This window comes from Aythya ferina (assembly GCF_964211825.1).
Source record: "Aythya ferina genome assembly, chromosome: 6".
Classification (NCBI taxonomy): domain Eukaryota; kingdom Metazoa; phylum Chordata; class Aves; order Anseriformes; family Anatidae; genus Aythya; species Aythya ferina.
The window spans coordinates 21634815-21656318 of record NC_140303.1 but is presented as its reverse complement, the minus strand read 5'-3'; the positions used below and the strand labels follow the sequence as shown (position 1 = coordinate 21656318).

The window sequence follows — 21504 nt, the reverse complement described above, 5'->3', positions numbered from 1 at the left end:
TACTTTTTAGAGCTAACTGAGTATTATTATTATTATTATATTTTTTTGTATCTGATACACTATATCCTGGTATATAATGGTAATAGCTGCATGCTGATTTGTTTTTAGGTACCTTGTGTAATTGTTTTAGAAAAATCAGGTAGTCATGCTCTCAAACCTTGTGATTCCCATGCAAATTTCAGTGGTTTTGATGCTTAAGTTAAATGCAGTTGTTCTGGTCTACTAGAATGCAATTTAGACTTTAGAAAATATCTAAATTTGTAAATTTTAACCGTGTAGCTACTTGTCTGAGTATTAAAAGGTCTAGCTGTGACTATGTTTCTTAGAGTTTGAAATTCAATCAGGAGATGAAAATAGCTTGTAGTCCTCTTCCATATGGTGTCTAGCCATAGCTAAATGAAATTTTGCATCTCCATCAGAGGTGGTTAATAATGTTTTGAAGGAAAAATCTTCAGTTCTGAAGCATTGATGGTAGATGTGTGCTCATAGTTCAGCAGGTGAACTTGTCCATTAGGAAAAAACATGCAGTTGAACCGAGGGAAGTTCAGACTGGAATATTTTTTTGATTGGTAGATGGTCTTGTGTAGTAATGAAACTTCATAATTTATGAAACAAGCTTGAAGAAAGCAACGTGGCATGTGGTTATAATAAGGTCAGTGGTCTGTTATTGATGAGTACTGCCTTACTTTCTTGAGCTCTTGTTGTGTTCCCTTTCAGCCTGTAGGCAATAACCTGATATACTAGGGAGCCTCCACACTTTGGCTATTTCATTCCCTCGTGTCCTGTTTCTGAGTATGCCTCGCTGTGTTGACTTATTTGTTGAATTAATCATGTGGGAAGCAGATGTTATAGTGCTGCATTACAGTACAAAGAGAATAACATCTCCATCAAGAGTTGCATATCCTGAGAGGCAAAAAGCCAGGTTAAGAATTTCATTAAATAGGCTTTTGCATTGATGTTTGCTGTGTATTTGCGGGTAGTTATGGCAACCGGTGGCTATATTGACATGGAGCATTGCCTTTTCGTATGGCTTATAAAAAAGGGTCTAAGAAATTATCAATTTCTACCTGTAACAGCGAGCCATTTCTTTATTAGTAGCCATGCATGAAGTCAAAAATATTCTAGTTGTAAACAAGGTGACTGATAAAGGTTTATGTTTATATGCTGTGTGTTCAACAGCAGCTTCAGGTACCCAGCTCTAAGCTTTCTTTGTCCCTGTCTCTGATGATCCTTACTTATTTTTCCATTTAGGCTTTGTGGAGATCCCATCTGATCTGCACCCTAGTTTGGATGCCTTTCTTCTTAAAATTATGTCTGTCTCGATGGCTGGTGTTTCTGTTGGGTCTGACATGGTCCTGTACAAAAAGGGTGGAGAAATCTCTTTGCCTCCTTGTGCTTCTCTTGAGCATGAGGAGTATGTTCATAGCTTCTAGCCTGCTAATTTTCTCCTGGTATAATGTAGTTTGAACCGACTCTGTGTTTTTTTCTTTTTTTTTTTCAGTGTATTAAAATGTTTGCATCCAGGAAGTATTATTTTATAGATCGGTATTTGCTGTCCAAAATTTAACTAGTATTGATGACCTTTGCTACTTTGTCCCCATATTCTTCCTTCCCTGTTTGACATAGTTCCTTATTTTACCCACTGTCAGAGGCACTTCCTTACAGGACCTCATTTCATTACAAATGGCCTTTCTGTCCTATTTGGGAGCTACGGAAGAATATTTGCTCTCTGTTTTACTTTCTTTTGTAAAAAGTAAAGGACCTTTCTCCTATTCTGCACCTGTGAAAAAACTGTTAACAGAGTGACAATAAACAAACAAGCTTGCTGTTGAGAAATCTGTTACAGTAGTCACTGTAGGATGTTTTCTGTTCTTGTTCAGGAGGCCAGGTCTCATCTCAGGTTGTAGCAGCTGTGATCCACTTAGTATCAGGAAAGCAGATCTGTTTCAGGCATGGTTCTGGGAAGCAGAGGTAATGGCTGTGTTACTGGCATTAAGTAGATCATGTGGTTACTTTATCGACTGTCTTGCAACAGTGAGTGACGTGTTGAGCATACCTGAGGCGTTGCTGCTCCAAGGCTGGCCCTCCCGGGGTGGCTCTGCCAGTTGTGCTCTTTCTCTGCGGGCCAGGAGGCTCCGGTTCTCCCAGCCCTCGGGCTCGCCTGGTAGTGCAGCCTCCGGGAGGGAAGAAGTGCTCCTTCTGACTCTTTTCCAAGGAGCTGTTGGAACAGATGCTTCAAAAGCAGAATGAAGCCCTACACGCTGTCAAGGAATTTAGACTCGAGCATTGTGAAACTACCTGAAAAGGTCCTCACGTTTAGGATTGTTGGGCTGGTGTGTGGAGCATTCTGTAGGGTAGCCCCCAACTCCATATAGTTTCTGTGCTTTTGTTTAGGATTCCCCAGTAATATTCAGTAATTTTTGCAGAGCTTCAAGTGAGGTCTTATCCTTGGAAAGAAGGAGACTTCACATTGCTGGTGGTTATGTCCATAATGATAAAGCCACCTCACAAACTTGCCTGTCTTGATTTCTCTTACGAATGTCTCTAATGAGGACTACATCTGCCTCTAAATTTGTTACTGCAATGTTTTCCAAATGGTTGACAGCCAAGTGATAACTTTGGGTCATTGCTTTTAGAGCCATGGCCTGACTAGACGCCACGTAGTTGATATGTGCCTCAGGAAAACACACAGTTGTTTCAGAGGAGTCAGTAAGGGCCTGAAGTCACTGTCACCTTTGAGACTTGTATCAATATATGTAATTTAAACACTTAGAAGCCACAATTCTCGCTGTGTTACTTCTTGAACAAACTTGAAAAATACATGATAGTTCTACCCCTAAATTTTGCTCTTAAGACCAGTTTGGTTTGAGGAACAGAACAGTAGCCTAAAGATTGGTATTACTGGTATATACTATCCCTTGTCTGAAATTTGATTTATTTATTGTATGACTTGTCTATCGCTTTGAAATATACCTTTATGTGCTCAGTTTAAGAAGAACTGGTGTTTTGGAAGTCTGTGCAGACAGTCTTGTTTAGATTTGGGCTAACCATTGTTGACTTCCAGTTCCTTTGCTTTGATCCAGCCAACTTCTAAAGCTCCTTTTATCCTTTTTGTGAGCCTATCAGCTCTCCAGGATTCTAAGTTTGCTGCTTCAGGGGGTGGAGCATTATTTGTCTGATCTGCAAGGAGCTGTCAGGAGATCTGTTGGCAGCAAAGTTAATGTGATTTTGGGGTGTACGTTTGGGCAACACATTCCCAAGGCACTATTGTCTCTTAAATTTTCTTAATGACAATCAATATAGTTTCTTTCAGATGTTAGGACACTCTTCCTTATAACTTGCAGAATATCAGTTTTATATATATAAAAAAAAAAAAAAGCCTGCAATGGGATTGGACAACTGCAGGTGATCTAAAAAACAGTCTCATAGGTGCCCTCCTTTATAGAGGGTTCTGGCAGTTAGCTTTGACAATAATGGTAGATGTTGTTTATGTCTGAGCAGCAGAGCCATTTGAATTTTACACTATCAAGGGCTGTATAATTAACTGTTGCCTTCATCAGGATCTCTGCTTTCTGCACAGTGCCTGCAGCGTTAATAGCTTTGGTATGAAACTCATGGGCACTTACCTGTCCAAGAAAACTGCAGATTACGTATATATGCATTTTGTTGGGGACCTGACTGAAGCAGTATCTTCCGTTGAAGTTGACAGCTTTTATTAAAATCCTGCATCTTACTCAAATCCTGAGGAAATGAAGGTTGTTTTTACGTGTGGCACTATGCAGTCACATCGAACTGTGTGAGACTAAGTATTGCGTGCCGGATGTTTGACCTGCTTAAATTTTCCCAAGAAAATTTAGTTGCTTCCTTAGTCAGAAAAATATTTTGTTGACTCTATTTTGGAAACTTCACTTTTTGTTCTTTAAATAGAACACGTGTTTCCTTGTGCTTTAAGGTAGATAATTGATGGTACTCTGAAGGCAGCTCAGTGGGGAAACTGTATGGGAGCTAACAGTTTGGGAAGAGTGAGGTCAACAAGAGATGCATTTGATGAGGGCTCAGGACCATATAGTGCATTTGCTGGTGTTCTCGTGTCTCAGACCTACTTTTGAAGTCATCTGGGAATTCTGCTTTGTGAATGCTATGTGAGGCTAAGAACTCTGAATAATCCGAAAAAATTAGAATCCAGAATTAGAATATGCCTTGTATCTTTGTCTATTTTTAGGTCCGTATATGGAAAAAATAGAGGTAATACCTTTAGACTCCATCTCGTGAAAGACTTTGGAACACAATTTCCTCATGTTTTTTTTTTTTTAATGTTCATAGAGTTTGCTTTTCAGAGTTGAGTTTGAAGAGTGTTCTCTTCACTGCCTTCTTCAGTACAACAAAATTAACTGCTCATTTAAGTAGTACTGTATCTCTTCTCAACTGAAAAAAGCTGTTCTTTCTGCTGAAAATTGTGGTTAGAACTCATATTCATACATGCAAACGGCTGAATTAAGATCACACTAATGATTTTAGTATTGCCATTAACAGAGCAACTGACGCCCTTTCTACATGCAAGGGCCACACTTTGTGATCACTGTGATATCCTCTTTGCTGTTGCTTTTTCAAATGGGCATTATGTTTGTAAGTTAGCTAGCAGTGTCTGTTACTGTATAAATACATTTAAAATAGTCTAAATTAAGGCTTTTCAATCAAGCAAGGTAAATGTAAGCTTTACTTACATGCAGTCTCAATGTTGTAATTATATCCCAGAGCATCTGCCCTTTTTAGAAAGACAATGTTTTTGCAGCAGAAGATGGTTGCTGTTTTGAATTGCTTGACTTTCTATAAAAATGCTCAAATTTAACAACTTTCAACAGTGGATTTAACAAAAATTCATTCCTTCTCATTTATACTGATTCTAGGGTCTTATGATAGAAATAGCCAAATGTACTGTTTGATAGTGGGTACTTGTCTGTTAATGAAAATCAGCATAGTTTGACCTACTACATGAGATGTTTACATCTGAGAACTAGGAGGGGATAATAGACATGCTCTTCTGCAGAGCCTCTTTGTCTGCTGTTTGTCGTAGCTGGGGAGCTTGCTGTGCTGAAGGGAGCTCAGCAGAGCACTGAGCTCTGAGGGCGCTGCTGGTGACTCACTGCCTCTCTTCCTCCTATTCTGCAAGGATCAGAATATCTTCCAAGTATCTGATCTATGGTTTCTAGCTCAGTAGCGTAGCTAAACAGCTTGTTGTGAAGGCTTACAGGCTGGGAGGAAGCCCTTTAATGGTGTTTATGGGTTTTCTCTCCTCTACATTTCACAGGCCTCCCGTGCTGATAGCAGTGTCTCTACTTTGGAGCTTTCCTGGTTAGGAGGGTTACACTGACATCTTCCTGCTGGGGTTTGCTTCTTGTCGGTGCGTCCCTTGTAGCAGAAAGGCAAACGCTTGTTTTTGTCTTTGAACTCTTCTGTTGGTTGCGGCTTTCTTTCCAAGCAGCAGCAGGCGAGTTGTCACTCCTCAGGCCTTGAAGTCAGTGCCACACAGATTCATCTTTCACCTTACTTTGCAGGTGAAAAGAACTAATTTAACTATTGAAATTGAATTACTAGGGGGAGGAATAAAAAACCCACCAACTCAACAGCCTAAATTAACAAGTAGAGTAGTTTATTTCTCTGCTTTTCTACAGTTAACTTCATGTAAATTGGCATGGAAAAGTGGGTTTACAGAAAGCGAGGCTACAATACATCAAAGTCCTTTTTCATTAAGACACATTTCTAATCCTGTTTTTGCTCTGAATTAAAATTTGCTGTAGTATGTGAATAGCAAAAGAAGAAAAAAATATAAACACTCTACCAGTATATAAAGAATGAAAAATCAGTTCATAAGAACTAAGAGACAATTGTAGCCCTTGGAAAATATTTAACATCTTGCTTTTTTTTTTTTTCTTGTAAAAACATAAGTGTAGTGTATGTAAGCATAGCATTTGCTTGTTAGTTTAACTGTTGGGACAAAATGCTTATTCTTTCTGAAGTGTTTGGGTTCTTATTTACAAAATCTATTCATTTAGTTTGAAAACTTTAAAACATTACATGACATTGAGTCACTGCAATCTATGGCATGAAATTAAAATGTGAATAATGTCCTAAATAAAAACTCAGTTTAAATATGATTTATTGTTGCTGAATTGAAGAATCAGGTACAGGCTTACTTCTGGTGCTTAGGAATTGAATTGCTCAGGAGTTAAGTTCCTGTAGTTTTTATTTGGGTCCTGTTGTTCAGAGGAGTAATTGCTACCTAGACAAGAATCCCTGGAAGTTTCTCTTAGAGTCAGGTACTTATTGTGCTACAGTATTATAAGACTTGTGTGACCGTGGACAGCCTTATGATTCAATTTAAAACATATGACTTTTAAACACGGGGAGGCAGGGAACAAAACAGTGAGAGAAAAGTGAGGGTAAAAATAGTCCCTCTGTATATGCATGAACTTATGTCAAGTTTCTGGAATGCAACTGAAACTTGAGATGCTGTGGGATGTAGTGTAAGGACGGCTGTGCAAACGTTCAAAAGCTGTGAAGGTGTGGTCTGGCTGCTTCTGAAGGCACTCATCAGCTGCTCTAATAACTGGGGAAGTTTAAAAACCCTTCTTTGAAGTGGAGGAGTTGGCTTCACAGTGAGCCCTGTATCTACCTGATCTGCTGGTTGCAAGACATTATACACATTCAAATTTGAGCTGGTTCTCCTGCATTGTCGGGTTTTTCTTCTGTGTGTTCTGCTCCCCTTCAGGTGAGCAGGGGAAGGGATGATGACGACTTGGCGATTTCAGTGTGATTTTCAGTGTGAAGGAGGCAGGTCTGTGAGTGTTAGTGGATTTAAGCTGGCCTGGTGAAATGCCACTGTCGATGTGTGTGCACACACGTCTGTGTATATATATGTATTTTGAAGAGTAAGGAACTGCCTGCTAGCTTAGCTTCCTGAGCTTGCCTAAGGCATAATCTGTCGAGTGGCAGTGCTGGAAGAAGTAGGAGGGCAAGAGACAGAACTGTGGCAGGGCTGACCCAGTTCAACTTAAGCATTTGTGAAACTGCAGCTTAAAGGGGTGATTTTACCTGCAGCCACCTCTAAAACACGTTTCAGAAATTCACAGTAGAACTATTAAAGGCAGAAATAGAATGAGAGAATGAAATGAACCTGGAAGGTCTAAAGTGAAGGTTGCTCAATAGTTGATATGTTGCTTATATTAAAAATGCATGGTGTTTTTTACTATTAGGTGAATGTTAAGTGTTCCTCCACGCTGTACAAATGGGATATCAATGCAGCATAAGGAACTTCAAGAATAATATTTGTGGTCATGTGGACAAGATGGCTTGTTAAACTTTGATTTCTATTTAATTGCAAGTTACTGTGTTATTCTCTCCTTTTACTGAAGTTAGCCATGGCTTTGGTGGAAAAAAAATAATTTCATCTGTTTTAATAGTCTGAAGATCTTGGAAGCCCTTGTCTGGTATTTTGGTCAATATTTGTAGAAGAATGGTACGGCACCCTGTAAAGGCAGTGGAGTTTGGAGTGGAATAGAGGACCACTATTTCAGGGTTGAGAAGTACCATCCAGTGGCAGTATTGTGTTCAGTGTGTGGCTGGTTGGCTGGGTTGGTTTTTAGGAGTTCAGGATAAAACAGTCTCATAAGCAAACATTGTAGACAAGGGTTCAGTCTGATTTCTTCACCCTTGTTTTGTAAATAGTAATAACTGAGTGTTGGTTTTCTGGATTGATGCTTTGGGTAATTCCCTAGCTTGTGATGAGAACCAGTAAAAACATGTCTTTTGGCTGAATGTGAAATATATGGAGAGGACCAGTAAAAGATTTTAAAATACACTGCACAGTACTTCTTTCCTTGTGTGTCTATAAGCCCGTATTATTATTACTTTTGATCTGTTCTTACAAGGGTAGTGGTGAAAAGGAAACCAAATGCCTTTAAGACTACTGTATTGCGGCCCAGATAACGTGAGACCTGTGACTTATGGCAGTTCAGATTTCTGTATGTGGGTGACAGAAGTGAAAGTGAATGGCTGTGAGTGCCATTCACTTTTGTGAATGACAAAACTGAAAGCCTTCCTTTTGTACGTTTTTTGTAGTTTTTGTAGTGTGTTTCTATCAGACTTTGATAAGTAAATCTCAGTTGGTATACATTTGAAGTAAATACTAATCCTGTGAATTCCAGTGCTTTCAAAAGTTTTTATTCATGTCAAAAGGCATTAAAAAGTCATCTTCTGAATGAGGTCCTGAAGAATCAGGCCAGTGTCTGACTGTTTCAGATAAAGAAGAGAAACTGTTTTAGATAAATATTTTTTTCAGTTAGATAACCTAGAAATTGGGAGGTATGTCTAGACGAAGAAAATCCTTGCTCTTGTAATTGTTAAATGGAAGATGTTTCTAATGTGTCTGAGATAAAACTAGATATGTTAACTTTGGGAAGGGAAATAAATTTGGCAACTCTATAATTCTTTGTATTTGGAAACAAGGTGGATTTGAACATTGTGCTTGGAATTTCAGCATACTGTTTCTACACTATCTTTAATGTAAAAGTATATGCTCTTAAAAATGGAAAAAAGTAGTGTCTTTCTTAATGTATGGTAAGTCTGCTGAACTGTGCTTGGCTAACATTTTTCTCATTTGTTGTAGGTTTTGTAAAAGACACCGGATTAAGTCAAATTCAAATGTTCCATGTGTCCCAAAAGACTTGTTGATGATGTCAGAATTGGTTCTTCCACAGTTCATCTTTAGCCTTATTCAGCACTTACGAGAGGGATATAATGAGCCTGGTATGTTTTAAATTTGCATGTCTCTAGCATATTTTACCATGCTGCGCTCTTGCTTTGAGATACGAGACACAATACACAAATACATGCATGCTATCTGTAGTTTATATCACTGAATTGTGTGCATCTTTTCCTAACCATGTTGCTGCCTGGTGAGACCATCTGATTTTGTTCTCTGCTGAAGAGCTTCTTAAATACATTAGTTACCCAGCATTGTGTTGAGCTCTTCCTGAAAATGAAGTCAAGATTACACATGTGAATTTTAGAGCATTATATACATAAGCTAATTCCTTTTGTGTTAGTCATAGCTGTTTTGCCTTGTGTAGGTCTTGGCTAGTTTACATTATGTTTATACCAAAAGTTCTTGTTATGTGGCTTTCAGCTCTTGATCTACCATCAGAGAAAGACCTTCATAAAATCCTCCTGGTTTTGGAGCCTCATGTTTCCTTTCTAGAAGATTTGACCAAAATGGGAGGAGCAATGCGATCAGTTCTTACACAGGTTTTGACTAGCCAACAGTTCTACAAAGATCTTAGCTCCGGTATGTTTGTGTTATTTCTAGTAATTAAATTTCTAAATTATGAAGACTTTAAGGGTGCAAGTTTTATCACTTCAGCTCTGCATGTTTTTATCTAGTTTCTCAAGCTCCAGAAAAATGCATGTTTTTAAGGATATATTTTATTGGTGATAGAACAGGGGTGGGTTTCGGCAACAACTGGAAGCATTTCTTATTAAGACCTATACAGCAGCAGATCACTTACCTTCTGTGTCCCAGATAACAGTATAAAGAGGCATCATTTCAAATGGGTCTTTGCAATAAATCCACTCACTTTAAAGTGAAGTGAACATGGTAGCTTACTGCTGCCAAGTAAGATGCATTGTGTCTATTGGAAGTGGGACATGTGTAATATATTTTGGGATCTGATCTCACTGAGGTTACTGGAGGAGACTTGAACAGCAGAAGGTCATCATATGTACTGCACTTCTGTGAAAAGCTTTTTTTCTTAAAAATAATCAATCCTGTACAAGCAATTATTTGTTCTATCCTGTTCTAAGTGACAGTGAATCTAAAAATGTTGGGTAGTCAGTCTTAACACTCTCCCTTTTGCCCCACCCCAAACAGTATAAATTAACTCTGTCTTGTTTTCTTGTAATTAGAAGGTATCATTTTTGAGTCCTTTGCATAGGTAAGGAACAAATAGTAATTATTGTAGCTTGGCAGCAGCTAGCTGAACAAGCAATCTTTAAATCTTTGAAAGGAGAAATGCTACTGCAGGGGCAGTTGTCTTTATCCTACCATCTTTTTTTATCGTCTTTTTTTATCCTCTTCTTTTGCTCCTGTCTGATGGTATTTGAATGGGAGAAATTTAGTGACGTTTCTTCTCTTTATGTGATGGATTTCCTGAGACAGAGATGTGGAATAGGAAGTAAGGCTTTATTATTTGGACCTCTGGAATAGAGAGTATGTGTCTGGATAGTAAAGAAGATGGTAGTAAAGTAGAACCTGCACTTCTAGCTTGGGGTGTGAAAGGTGTATATCTGAAAGGGTGCTGGCAACTTTTTCATAATTTATTTTCCTTAAAGTTTAGAGGAGCAAACTATCAGGTTTTTATCTTTCCCTTATAGAACACTTTTTCTTCAATCAATTTCTTTATGTAAATTTTATATCCAAAACATACGGTGTGACTTGCCTTCATCAGACTGTTCCAAGTCGTAATATCTTTTTGGAATAATTTTTGTTAATTGAAGCTGCCAAAACTGGAACTTGGAAAGAAAAGTTCCAACTGTCAGAATTTATATATGGAGTATTGTCATTATTGTTCCGGTCCTCTGGAAATCTTAGGTCCTTCCTCCCCCCCAGTCTTGTTTGAAATATCAAAATAAATGTGTGGGGTTTTTGTTTGTTTGTTTGTTTTTTTTCTCCTGTGGTGTTAATGGTGGCAATGCTGTTAAAATGGAAATTAAGTATATCATTTAGACGAAAACACCAAATTGGAGGGTGAAAAACTGAGAGTCTTTGGTCTCTTGGATTTTGTTTTATGAGTTGAAAAACTTCTTAGAGTCTACTTCTCAAAATTGTACAGCTTATTAAAACACAGACCAAGACAGAACATAAAGTATAATATATATGAACCAGGTAGCTGTTGTACTGTAACGCTGTTTTACATATGTATTCAAGGTGTTGGAGAGAATGCATGTGCAAAGAAAAGTCATGAAAAGTACCTCATTGCTTTGAAAGGCTCCGGACTGGCATTTCCTGAGGATAAACTTACATGTGGCATGCAGGAACAAGGAGCTGGTACTAGCACATTAGCTGTTCAAGGTTTGTGTAAAAACGTATTTTAAGATAAGACTTGATTATTGTTACGTATATTAAAAATATATGTATATTTTACCTTGTTTTAAAGGCAAATCATAATGAAACTTGTGGAATTAACTGTTACTTAGTGCACCAGCAAATTACAGGATTCTGTTCTGTCAACAAAACTAAACATGTTCACTTCTTGCTGCTGAAATACCAAGCATCATTTTCCTATTGTGGAATTTGAGTAGGCAAGATGAAATTGCTCGTAGTGGAATTTTGTCATTGCAACTAAGTTAAATGACCTGTTCCTACAAAGGTGCTGTGGAATTTTTTGATCAGTGAAGGCAGTTGGAGGTTTTTTGCAATTTCTGAAAGAACATGTCTCTAACTCAGTACACTGAAGTTTTGCCATTGAACATATTTGCAAATCCCACCCAGATTTTGTATTCTGAGTATTTATTGGAAATCTGACCCCAGTTTCTCAGTCCAGTGCTGTGTATCTTTTTAGAAAGTTAATGTTTTTCCATTTCATACTGGTTAATTAAATATCATAAAATATTCTTCTTTCAGTATAAGACTTATGAAAGGAATCTCTAAATTTTCTTATTTCAAAAGGTTTAGCAGGTGCTACAGCAACATCAGGACAAGGGGATTCTTCAGATGAGGTGAGACTGTTATTAAAGAATATAACAAACTGTAACAGAATATTAAAAGGAGAAATTGCTTGCAGCCAAATTCTGCAAACCTTTACTCTTCTGTCTACTACATTCTCTCCATTCTAATAATTGGAAATAATGGAGATGTAAAGGAACAGATCTTATGCCCTAAGGACATCTTGGAAAAAATCCTTATTTCTGCTTATATTGTTTCAGTTCAATTTATATAAGTAATATAGAATAAACTTGTCTAAGTAGTTCAAAAGTCGCTATCAAGTAAATTGGGCTTGATTAAAGCAAACTTAAAGCATGTGATGTTCAGAATGATGTTAGTAGCTTTTGGTACCTGAGAATCCAGGTGAACTGGTGATAGCAGTAGTGAGAATTTATCTGTGGAGAAATTCCCATGTGTAGACCTGACCTTATTTACCAAACATGTTGTGTGGGAGTAAAAAGGAGGGAATCTCCTATACTGAGATACAATAAACAAGTGGAACTTAATGTGGGAAGTTAAATTTTCATGGGGTTACTTTTTCAGTTTCTTCATTCCCCTTCCCCCCCCCCCCCCCCCCAGTATTTAAATCTTAATTTCAACTCGTAAGCCTTCAGACTGATTCTTAGACATATGGTAGGGTAGTATAACTGCTTTTAAATAATGTTAAGTATAACTTTTCATAGAAGTTCTGCTTATTTTGAATTCTCTGAACAGTAATTGAAGTAAAAACAATTGTTTGTGTGTATCTGAAACAGTTGTATGACGTATTTGCCTCTGTCACAGGCACAACAGCATCTGGTATGCTTTCAGCAGTGCTATTTATAATTTGGCATTTTCAAAGTATCCCTTGTTGTTTTTTCACCATCGCTTGACAAAAACAAACAAACAAAAACTTGCAAAAGACTGCTAGCAACATCACTTTTAAGGCCCAGGAATTAAAAAGGCAGTTCAAGTTAATGTTAATATGCTCAAGTAGTGTTTTTGATTAAACTTTAACTGACTTAGTATCCTTCCTGGTGTTTTACCTCTGGAAGTAACGGGAACAGCAGAGTAATCTGAAGTTGTAAGAGTCTAAAGAGAGATCAGATGTCAGCAACGCTCTACTTTTGGGAAAGATGTCCAAGATAGAGGCAGATACAGAGATGTATGTTAGGGGGAAAGAATTTTTTATCAGGGTAAGTTTTAAGGCAAATATAATTTATTTATAAATGAGGAAGGATTTACGGCAACTACACTACAGCTTGCCAGTTACAGATGCCTGCTTTCTGGAGAGTCTTTTTTCTGATCTCCAGGATGTGAATAACCATTTATTGTATGTAAATATTTTACCATATTACTGCAGATGTGATTTACCTGAATGGAAATTCCATACATGCTCACATACCTGGGATCAACATTAAAATCTTAATTATGTTATTAAGATGCTTTTATAAAAAAAAAAAAAAAAAAAAGCACAAGTTCCTGTTTTGAAACTTGCATTTAGAAATTAAAAAGGAAAAAAAGAATGAGGAAGTAAAGTTGAAGGTAAAAACAATAAGTACTAAAAATTTAAATGATCTTTAATGTGTATTTGCACTTCTGGATTTTTCCTTTCCTATTTTCAATAAAATTCCATTGACATAATATAGAAAGCAATTAAAATAATATTGAGGCTTTTTGTAGGAAACAAAACAACAAAGAGGAAATATTCTATAAATATGGTACTGGAATAGCCTACGTAGGTAAATCTCAGTAGCATCGCTGAAAGAAAGATGGCTTTTTATGCCTTTTAAAATCTTTTATAATTGTGGTCTGCTTAGCAAATGTGAATTACTGAAAAGAAACTCAAAAAGCCTAAACAAAACTATGCAGGTGGAAGGTGAAATGCATATTAGATAAATGAGAGTACTAGAGAAAAGCTTACTGGAGAGTTGCTTATTAGAGAAATAAGAAAGAGAAGTCATAAAACAATAGAACTTCTTTCTTCCCTCTGTTACTCCCGTATGTTACAAAGGCTACTTAGAGCTTCTTTTATGCTCTAATATAATCTCTTATAGGAGAGTAAAGCTGTGCTTGAATTTAGAAACGTAGCAAGAGTACTTCTGATTTTTCTTTCTCTGATATTTAAGATGAATGTAGAAAGTCTAGTGTACTTCCCTTTGAGGTGAGTTCTAAAAGTAGCATTGTTTCACCAATGAAGAGCTAGATTATTAAGGATATGAATTAAAGTAGTGCTTCCTTAGGGAATTAAATAACTTGAAAAGTTTTGCACAGTTCAGCGTCTAGCTTAATTTATACAACAGTAGATGGCTTTAAGTTAAAACTGAATTGGATGGATGAATTTATGCTGAGATGTGGTGGGTTTTTTGGTTTTATTTTTTCCCCTAAAATGGTATAGGTATATTTTGTGCTTTATTTTTAAAATGCTTTGTGTTCCAACCTGTGATATTTTGGAGACAACTTACCATTAGTTTCCTTCATTAATTTTCCCCCCTTTGTATCTTCCTTTGTACAAAAGGAGGAAAAAAAAAAAGACCATTTCTAAACCTTTCCTATTTAAGAGAATAACATGTTCCAAATAATAAAACCCAGTCCATGAACACTTTGACTACACTGATGGATAACTGTATTGGATATCTCATTTTGGCATCATTGTAGTTTAATGAACGCTAAAATGACATATTACTTAGCTATATAAAGTTGTTGATTGCAGTTTTTGTTTAACGTAATAGTACAAAAATTAGACCATTTTATAAAATAGTATCTGATATTACATAAAATTTATTATTTGACATTTGGACAGAGGTGGCACACCTTAGGCATATTGTTAAATATTCTCTTATGTAAAGCAAATCTGCATATATTTCTGGTACTATTTTTGTGTAATATGTGGGTAAAAACAAGGTGTTTTTTGATTTGAATTTGAATTTTGATTCCTTGTCTTCAGGACAGGAGACATAAATTGCAGACTCTTCCAGCAGTAGTATCATAATCTCTATCAGGTTTGATTTTTGTTTGGCACCTTTGGCCTCTCTGGTGGGGGGGGTGATCTGTGACAACATGCTGACAACTGACTGCCTGCTGAGTGCAGAAGTAGCACATGTTCACAAAGACCACAGGAGATCTAAGAGTTCAAATGTGTGTCCATCTTAAAAGTTGGCTACAGATTTTTTTAGATGGAGGTACTGAAGAGATGAGGAGAAATTCAGATCTTTCCTTAACATGATGCTTCTGGTCAATCATTACATATAAAATATGAATAATTTTTCTCCCCAGTGAAGAATAGTTTCTTCTTATGTTCCGTGTTCTCTACCATCCCTCTTGAAATTCAGAACTGAAGTAGGACCTTTGATTAGAGAAGGTCGATATTGATTGATTACTTTTAGCCATAGATACTGGCATTAATTTTCTCTCGTTTTATTAGTACCTGTAGAAATTGTTTATGTCAGAGTTTCATTGGGACTGCTATTAGAAAAGAGAAACACAATGTTTAATGTAGTCCTCTAATGTCACATTATTTTTTAAGTGTTAGATTTTGTGAAGTGGTGGTGATGTTTTTAACTTGCATTGCATTTTGGATCCTTTGCTGTTTTGTTTGCAGAGTGCACTGAGAGCTTCAGATGACAAGTGCCTGCGTAAAGTGTTTGCTTTATTCTGTAGGAAACAAGCAATTAGAATTGGTCTCTTAAAAGTGTCAAAAAGACTTTATTCTTGGAACAAAACTTTGTATTGATTAGAAAATATCCATCTGTTTGTGTTGCCAACTTCGAAGTGTTCAAGTCGAAGTGTTAGCTGATAAGTTTTTTAGGAAACAAACAAAAAGAATCCTTATTGAGTAAAGTGAAACCTTGGATGTGCAACATTTAGAAAACTTGTAGTGCTAAATTAAACATTTTTGTAGCAACCAGTTCCAGAAATCAAAGCAACCAACTGACAAAATTATTGAAATAGATGAAATTGTCTGAACTTGCAGATGATAATGTTGCCTGTAGGGGGGAAAAAGAGCAGTTTAAAGAACTGTTTTCCCTAATGAGTTGCACTGAGTCCTTGGTTCCTGTAAACAGCAGAAGTATTTTGTGGTAAGAATATATTCAGGGCATCTCTGTTTTAGCTTGATAGTTGAACCAGGATTTTGAGAGCATGTAGTCTCTTGGCAATAAAATTCTATATATACGATTATCAACTTTTTAAACTCTTCCTCTACCCCAGGAGGACCAGGATGGTAGCCAAGGTGTGGGCAAGCGCAAGAGGGTGAAACTAAGCAGCACCACCAAAGGTATTTATGAAGTACTGATTTCAGTGTATCATATTTGCTTTGTGTCTATCTTAAAGAATTATCTAGGGATATTCATTCACTTCCCAAGCACTGGAGCTGCATGTGGCAGGCATTAAACATAATAGCCTAAAAAAGAATAGTGAGTGAAACAGTGCGACTTTGCAACTTCAATTTCTCTTGGGAGTGAGTATCACTTTCTGGGACTTTGTTTGACCAACTGTTTTGTCACTTCCATGTTGTAAGCTGGCATCTAACAATTCGTTCTATTTTCACTGTGTGGCAGGCAGGACTGGAATACATCTTGGCAAACAGGTTTTTGGTGTATTTGTTCTTGAAAATTTTTTTCATTATGCCACTGTACAATGTGATTATGTTCTCAGCCAGGCAAGAATGGTTCTCTCTGGTTCTGGCTGGTTTTCTGTAATGTTTTTCTGATCATGCTTAAGAAAAGATATGCGGATGAAGTCTCCTTTGAAACCGTTTCATTATTTTCCTGGATTGAAACTAATCCTCTGTACAATTTCTAGTCCAAGATGAACGGCACTCTCATTGAGGTCAGTGGAAGTTCTAATTCAAGAATGAATGTAGGCTAGAGACGAGGTAGCCTTATCTCGTGTTTTTCCTTTGTGTTTTTGTGCTAAAAAGTGAAGTGTTTCAATACTTTTTTTTTTTATGAGAGTGTGAGTAGACTGTCATCAGAAGCAGAAAGAAACTGCAAGATTTGAGAAAAGAACATTTGGGTGAAAAACGATGGTGAAAGTTGAAAAAATTCCTGTAAAGGTATTGAAGTGAAGATTTGGAACTTGAATTTGAAATGCAGAAATTCCTGAAGTCAATAAATAGATATGAAAGTGTTGTGAGGGCTATAGGAAAGGAAGACTGATTATTTCTAGTGTTTTCAGCTTGAATTAAGAAGAGATTGTAAAGTTGGAAAAGCAGAGAACTAAATATTTGGGCAGGTGTGTTACTGAGAGGTGAAGCAATGATACGTGAAAGATCATGAAGGCTCTGCAGGCAGAGGTACCTTGGTTCCTGCATACTGCAGCAATACATGTTTATATAAGCAGGGATAAGAGAGACTCAGAATCAATCAGAAATGTGACAGATTAATAATGTTATGGAAAATGTGGTAGATTTGGAGAACTGCAGGAACTTTACTGACATCCCAGGAAAGCTCTCTTACTTAGACTGTTAAGTTTCCTAAAAGATAAGTGAGTCAGATAATGCAAGAAAAAGATGGTCCTTTTTCTGATGCGTAATGACTGATTATGGAAAATGGGCAGGGAGGAAGCCCAGGTTTATAAGTGTCCTCCATCTGAAAAACAGCATGAGCAATGGCATTTCAGGAAAAGTGGTTCTTTAATGCAACATTTGATTTCCCCCCAGGATTGTAGTCTTCCCCCCTCTGAGTTATCCCAACATGGACTGTGCTCATGGTGTTGGTAGCTCCTAATATCAGCCCCAGAGGAGGGAGTCTGCCAGTGGGGGAAGGGTGAGTATCTGTTTTTATTAAATATTGAATAGTTTTCTGAAGTTTTCAGTATTCATATTTTATGTCCAATATGGTATAAAATAAGAGTATGAAAAGAAAATTTTAGAAAACTGAGTATTGAATAAAAACAGATTTACCTTTTCCATATAAGCACACTCCCTTTCCCATCCTAGGTCTTTAATGGTACTGTCTTCATTGGGGGGTTATGTATATACCAGGGATGTCTTGGTACACTAAGACTTATATTCCATGAAGGTGTTTAAAACAGGATGCGGAGTCTTTTGTGGCACTGGGAAGGAATAAAAGGTTTCTTTAAAGAAAATGTGGTTTTTATCCTGAGGTGTCATTGATACAGGTGTGTGACTGAGTATTGAGAGACATTTCTATTGTTACTCTGTTTTAAAACCTGCATCCATCTGAAATATGTGAAGTTTAGGACAATTTTAAACCCACAGGCACTACTTCTTTAATTTGTTGAAGAAAATTCAAGATTGTGATAAAACTATCTTTTTTTCTTTTTTTTTTCACAAGAGTGGGAGCTTTAGTCCCAGTGTTCTTGACAAATTTTCCAAGTTGGGTAACAGCATTCTGCCTACTTAAATTCTGTAGCAGGTGTAATTGGATATATATTCTTCTGTCCCTGACTGAAGCTGCTGTATAAAACAACTAATATGCGCTGTACAACTGTGGTACATGTCAGAGAAAGCTTCACATCAGTGACAGATAAAGTGTTGCCTCACTTGTCTTCATGCCCGGTGTTCTCACTCAGGGGCACTTGGAATGTACCTAAACCTGTGCTGTCTGTTCTGTGGACAGAGGACTTCAGTCTGCATGGCTACCAATCTTTCATGGGCAGTACATTCACACACGTAATTTCTTAACAAGAGACGAGGAAGAAAATGTAAACGATCATCACATGTTTGCTGCAGTAGGTGATGTGTAACACTTTACAAAATATTTTGTAAAACTTATAACGTCTTTCATGAGTCTGTGAAGGTAATTTTTTATTTCAGTGCTTGTAGAATATATTAAATAAAGTACTCTTCTTCGTGTGGCTTGCTAGAGTCTTGAAAAGATCCGTAAAATTTAAATGATTCACTATTTCTCACAATCTTTCGCAATTCCTGAGATGTTTTGCACTGATTGGTCACTTGACAGTGGAACTCTGATATTTGGTAATGGTAATGGTGAAAAATGAAGGTGATTGCTGTTTAACTAGTAGGCACAAAGTCATCCTGTGCAGTCCTTGAAGCTGTCATACCTCAGTGGAGTGGTGAGTCTTCAAGGCTAGAAGATGTCCAGATTGAGCATTTTTGAATCTGTGCTGATGGAAGCACTTTGTAAAGTCCCATTGGGATACATGATATTGTGTGGAGGGTTTTGTCCTCAGGTCTAGTTGATTTCTAGTTATAAAGAAATAATATTCAGGCTATAGAAAATGGTATGTTATGGGAGTGAACAATTCCTGTTGTAGTTTTAAAACATAAATAACTAATGAAGAATGATGATAATGAAGCTTTGTATTTTAGCATTTCTTTTCAATGATGTTAATTAACACTCTTGTCAAGCCATAGCTTTATGAACAGTTTATTCTAGCAGAGGTCAATGTTTGTGCAGTATTGCAGTGAACTGTATCGGGAAACTAATCTTGAAAACTTGGTTGACAAAATGGAAAGATGATCTGATTCCTATGTAGGTACTCCCCAGGGATGTACAGATGAGTGCTGTCAACATGAACAAGATAGCAGAATGAGCAGCTGGGAGTTGAAAGGGGAAGGATGGGACTGTCTCGTATACCGTCTGATCAGGGCATTATGCTGGCTTTTATATTAACAAATGAAACAAAAACTGTGTGGGCGGGGAAAAGAGATCCCTCATTGACTTAAGATAGGTAATTTTCTAGGGTTATACCTACCTTGTCTTTAAAATAAAAATGGCTAATAAACTATTGCTTCTATTTAGCTTGTTTAGAGTTCTGCAAATAGAAGTGTTAGGAGATTAAAACTTAACCATTTAACCATAAATGGTCTTTTGATGTTTTGCTGTTTTCACTTAGCTTGGTAGTGGTGAAAGTTATTAAGTGCTTCCCTTGAGTAAGTGACTACAGATTGCTGTGATTAATTAAAATTGGTGGAGCTATTGCAGTAAGGCAATAAGGTTTAATGCAATCAGCAAAGATTGGACTGTTTTTTTTGTAGTAGAATTGTACTGAAAACTTCATTGACTTCTCTAGGAGGTTCTTTTTAGTCTTAAAGATTTTGCGTTATGTAGTATTGGCTATGTTCATTTTTTCCCCGTGTTTCTGAAAAAAAAAATAGTGCACTAAGAGGTTAAATTTTTGTTAGTTGTGTGTCTGATTTTGCAACTGCATTATCATTATTGATAAAAATTATGACATAATTATTACACATCCCCTCCTCCAACCTTTTATGCAGATCAATCTATCATGGATGTTTTGAAGCATAAATGTTTCCTAGAAGAATTACTGTTTTGGACGATAAAATATGAATTTCCACAGAAGATGGTGACTTTCTTACTCAACATGCTGCCAGATCAAGATTATAAGGTACTTGTCTTAGTTCATTCAAATTGAAACATCATTTTCTTATATGTTTAGAGCGTTTTATGCCTTGTACAAAGCCACATATGTTTATATGTGAATACGAAGCAGTAAAATAATGCAGATCTTTTACTTTGTTTTGAGTATTCTGTTAGTCTAGAGTGTATAGTGCTTGAAGAGAGATGTGGACAAAAGACTGATAATTTTGGAGCAGCAGTATTAATTTTCATTCTTGTCTTCTGTTCTTCCTTTCTGGCTATTAGTTCACGTTTGCAAGTACAGGATTTTGTTTGTTTGTTTTACTTAGTAAATTGGATTTTTATCAGTTGGAAGACTTGGCTCAGCACTAAGTGACTCTGTAGTGTGGTACAACTGGTAAATTATTGTGGTGACTTCATTCCTGTTGCAACTGTTGTAGTAGGCATTGATTTCTCCATGAAGGCCTTTACAGTGTGAGTATACTTGCTTCAGCTATGCCCTAGGATATTCTGGCAGCTTTCCAGCTGTTTCCTTGCAGAGCTTTGCAGTTGTCCATACCAAGTGTCTCCTGGCTTGGAGTCACGGAGACGGGATGTCATCTTCCTGTTTTAAATCTTGGTGCACAGCCAGGCTTGGTTGTTTGCTCTACATGTTCCAAGACGTAGTATACATAGCAGTCAGGCTTAACATTTTGCTCTGATCACGTCATACCTTTGAGCCATGCTAAAGTTTTGGACCTTCTCAATTCCTGCTGGGAGGCAAAGATCAAGAAATCCCAAAGTCCAGGCATGAAGATTTCTTCAAGAATGCTCCTTTGTATTGGTGCAGTGCTGCGTTTGTGTCCATTGAAACCTTGTATCGGCATAAAGGATATGAAGATAACTTGCAAGAAAGCAAAGGATAAAATGTGGATCTTAAGTTACGCTCTGTGCATGTCGAGACATTATTTTGGGATTCTAGCTTAGATCCATCTTGGTCTTGGATTCAACTAACACTTGAGAAGATGTAAGGACATTTTGACTGAATATCCCTTGCCATAAAGCTTGAATTTTTCTTGTTATTTGGAGACCCTTGTGGACCCCCAGTTCTCCTGATCCTTTGCTAGTTAGTCCTGCCTGTCTATGAAAATACCCAACTGCTAGCAGCATGTGGAGGAATCTGGTAAGTATTGATACGTTTACCTTTACGATATACCAAGTAATAACTACAACTTCTTATGATCTTAGGATCACTTTTCTGGTGGCAAGAAGCCTCAGTCTTCAATGAGTTTTTCATAATCTTCCTTTGTTGTGTACTAGGAATGGAGGCTGTGGTATATTCGTTTCCTCTAGTGGTTGCAACCTTTTATCTGGAAGCAATTTGTTTTCCAGCCACCATACTGCATGTTCAGACAAAAGGATTATTTAAATGTTCCTTTTGTTTTGTTAGCAAGTTAATATTGTGTTTGATTAAACAGCAGT

General features: G+C 37.0%; 1 protein-coding gene across 9 annotated transcripts in view; it reads left to right on the top strand.

Annotated features, from left to right (window-relative positions):
- The window catches only part of UBR3 (ubiquitin protein ligase E3 component n-recognin 3), a 103029-nt gene that overhangs the window by 3002 nt on the left and 78523 nt on the right, over positions 1-21504 (top strand). For 5 of the 9 annotated variants that reach the window (XM_084523320.1, XM_084523319.1, XM_084523322.1 and 2 more), the window contains exons 2-7: positions 8666-8805; positions 9185-9343; positions 10982-11125; positions 11723-11772; positions 15947-16013; positions 19941-20071. In XM_084523320.1, coding sequence (XP_084379446.1) covers positions 8666-8805; positions 9185-9343; positions 10982-11125; positions 11723-11772; positions 15947-16013; positions 19941-20071 — 691 coding nt within the window. Of the gene's footprint in view, positions 1-8665; positions 8806-9184; positions 9344-10981; positions 11126-11722; positions 11773-15946; positions 16014-16690; positions 16794-17399; positions 17506-18274; positions 18438-19940; positions 20072-20411; positions 21206-21504 lie in introns of those variants that run through there. The other 4 variants (XM_084523326.1, XM_084523324.1, XM_084523325.1 and 1 more) reach the window with 4 other exon arrangements.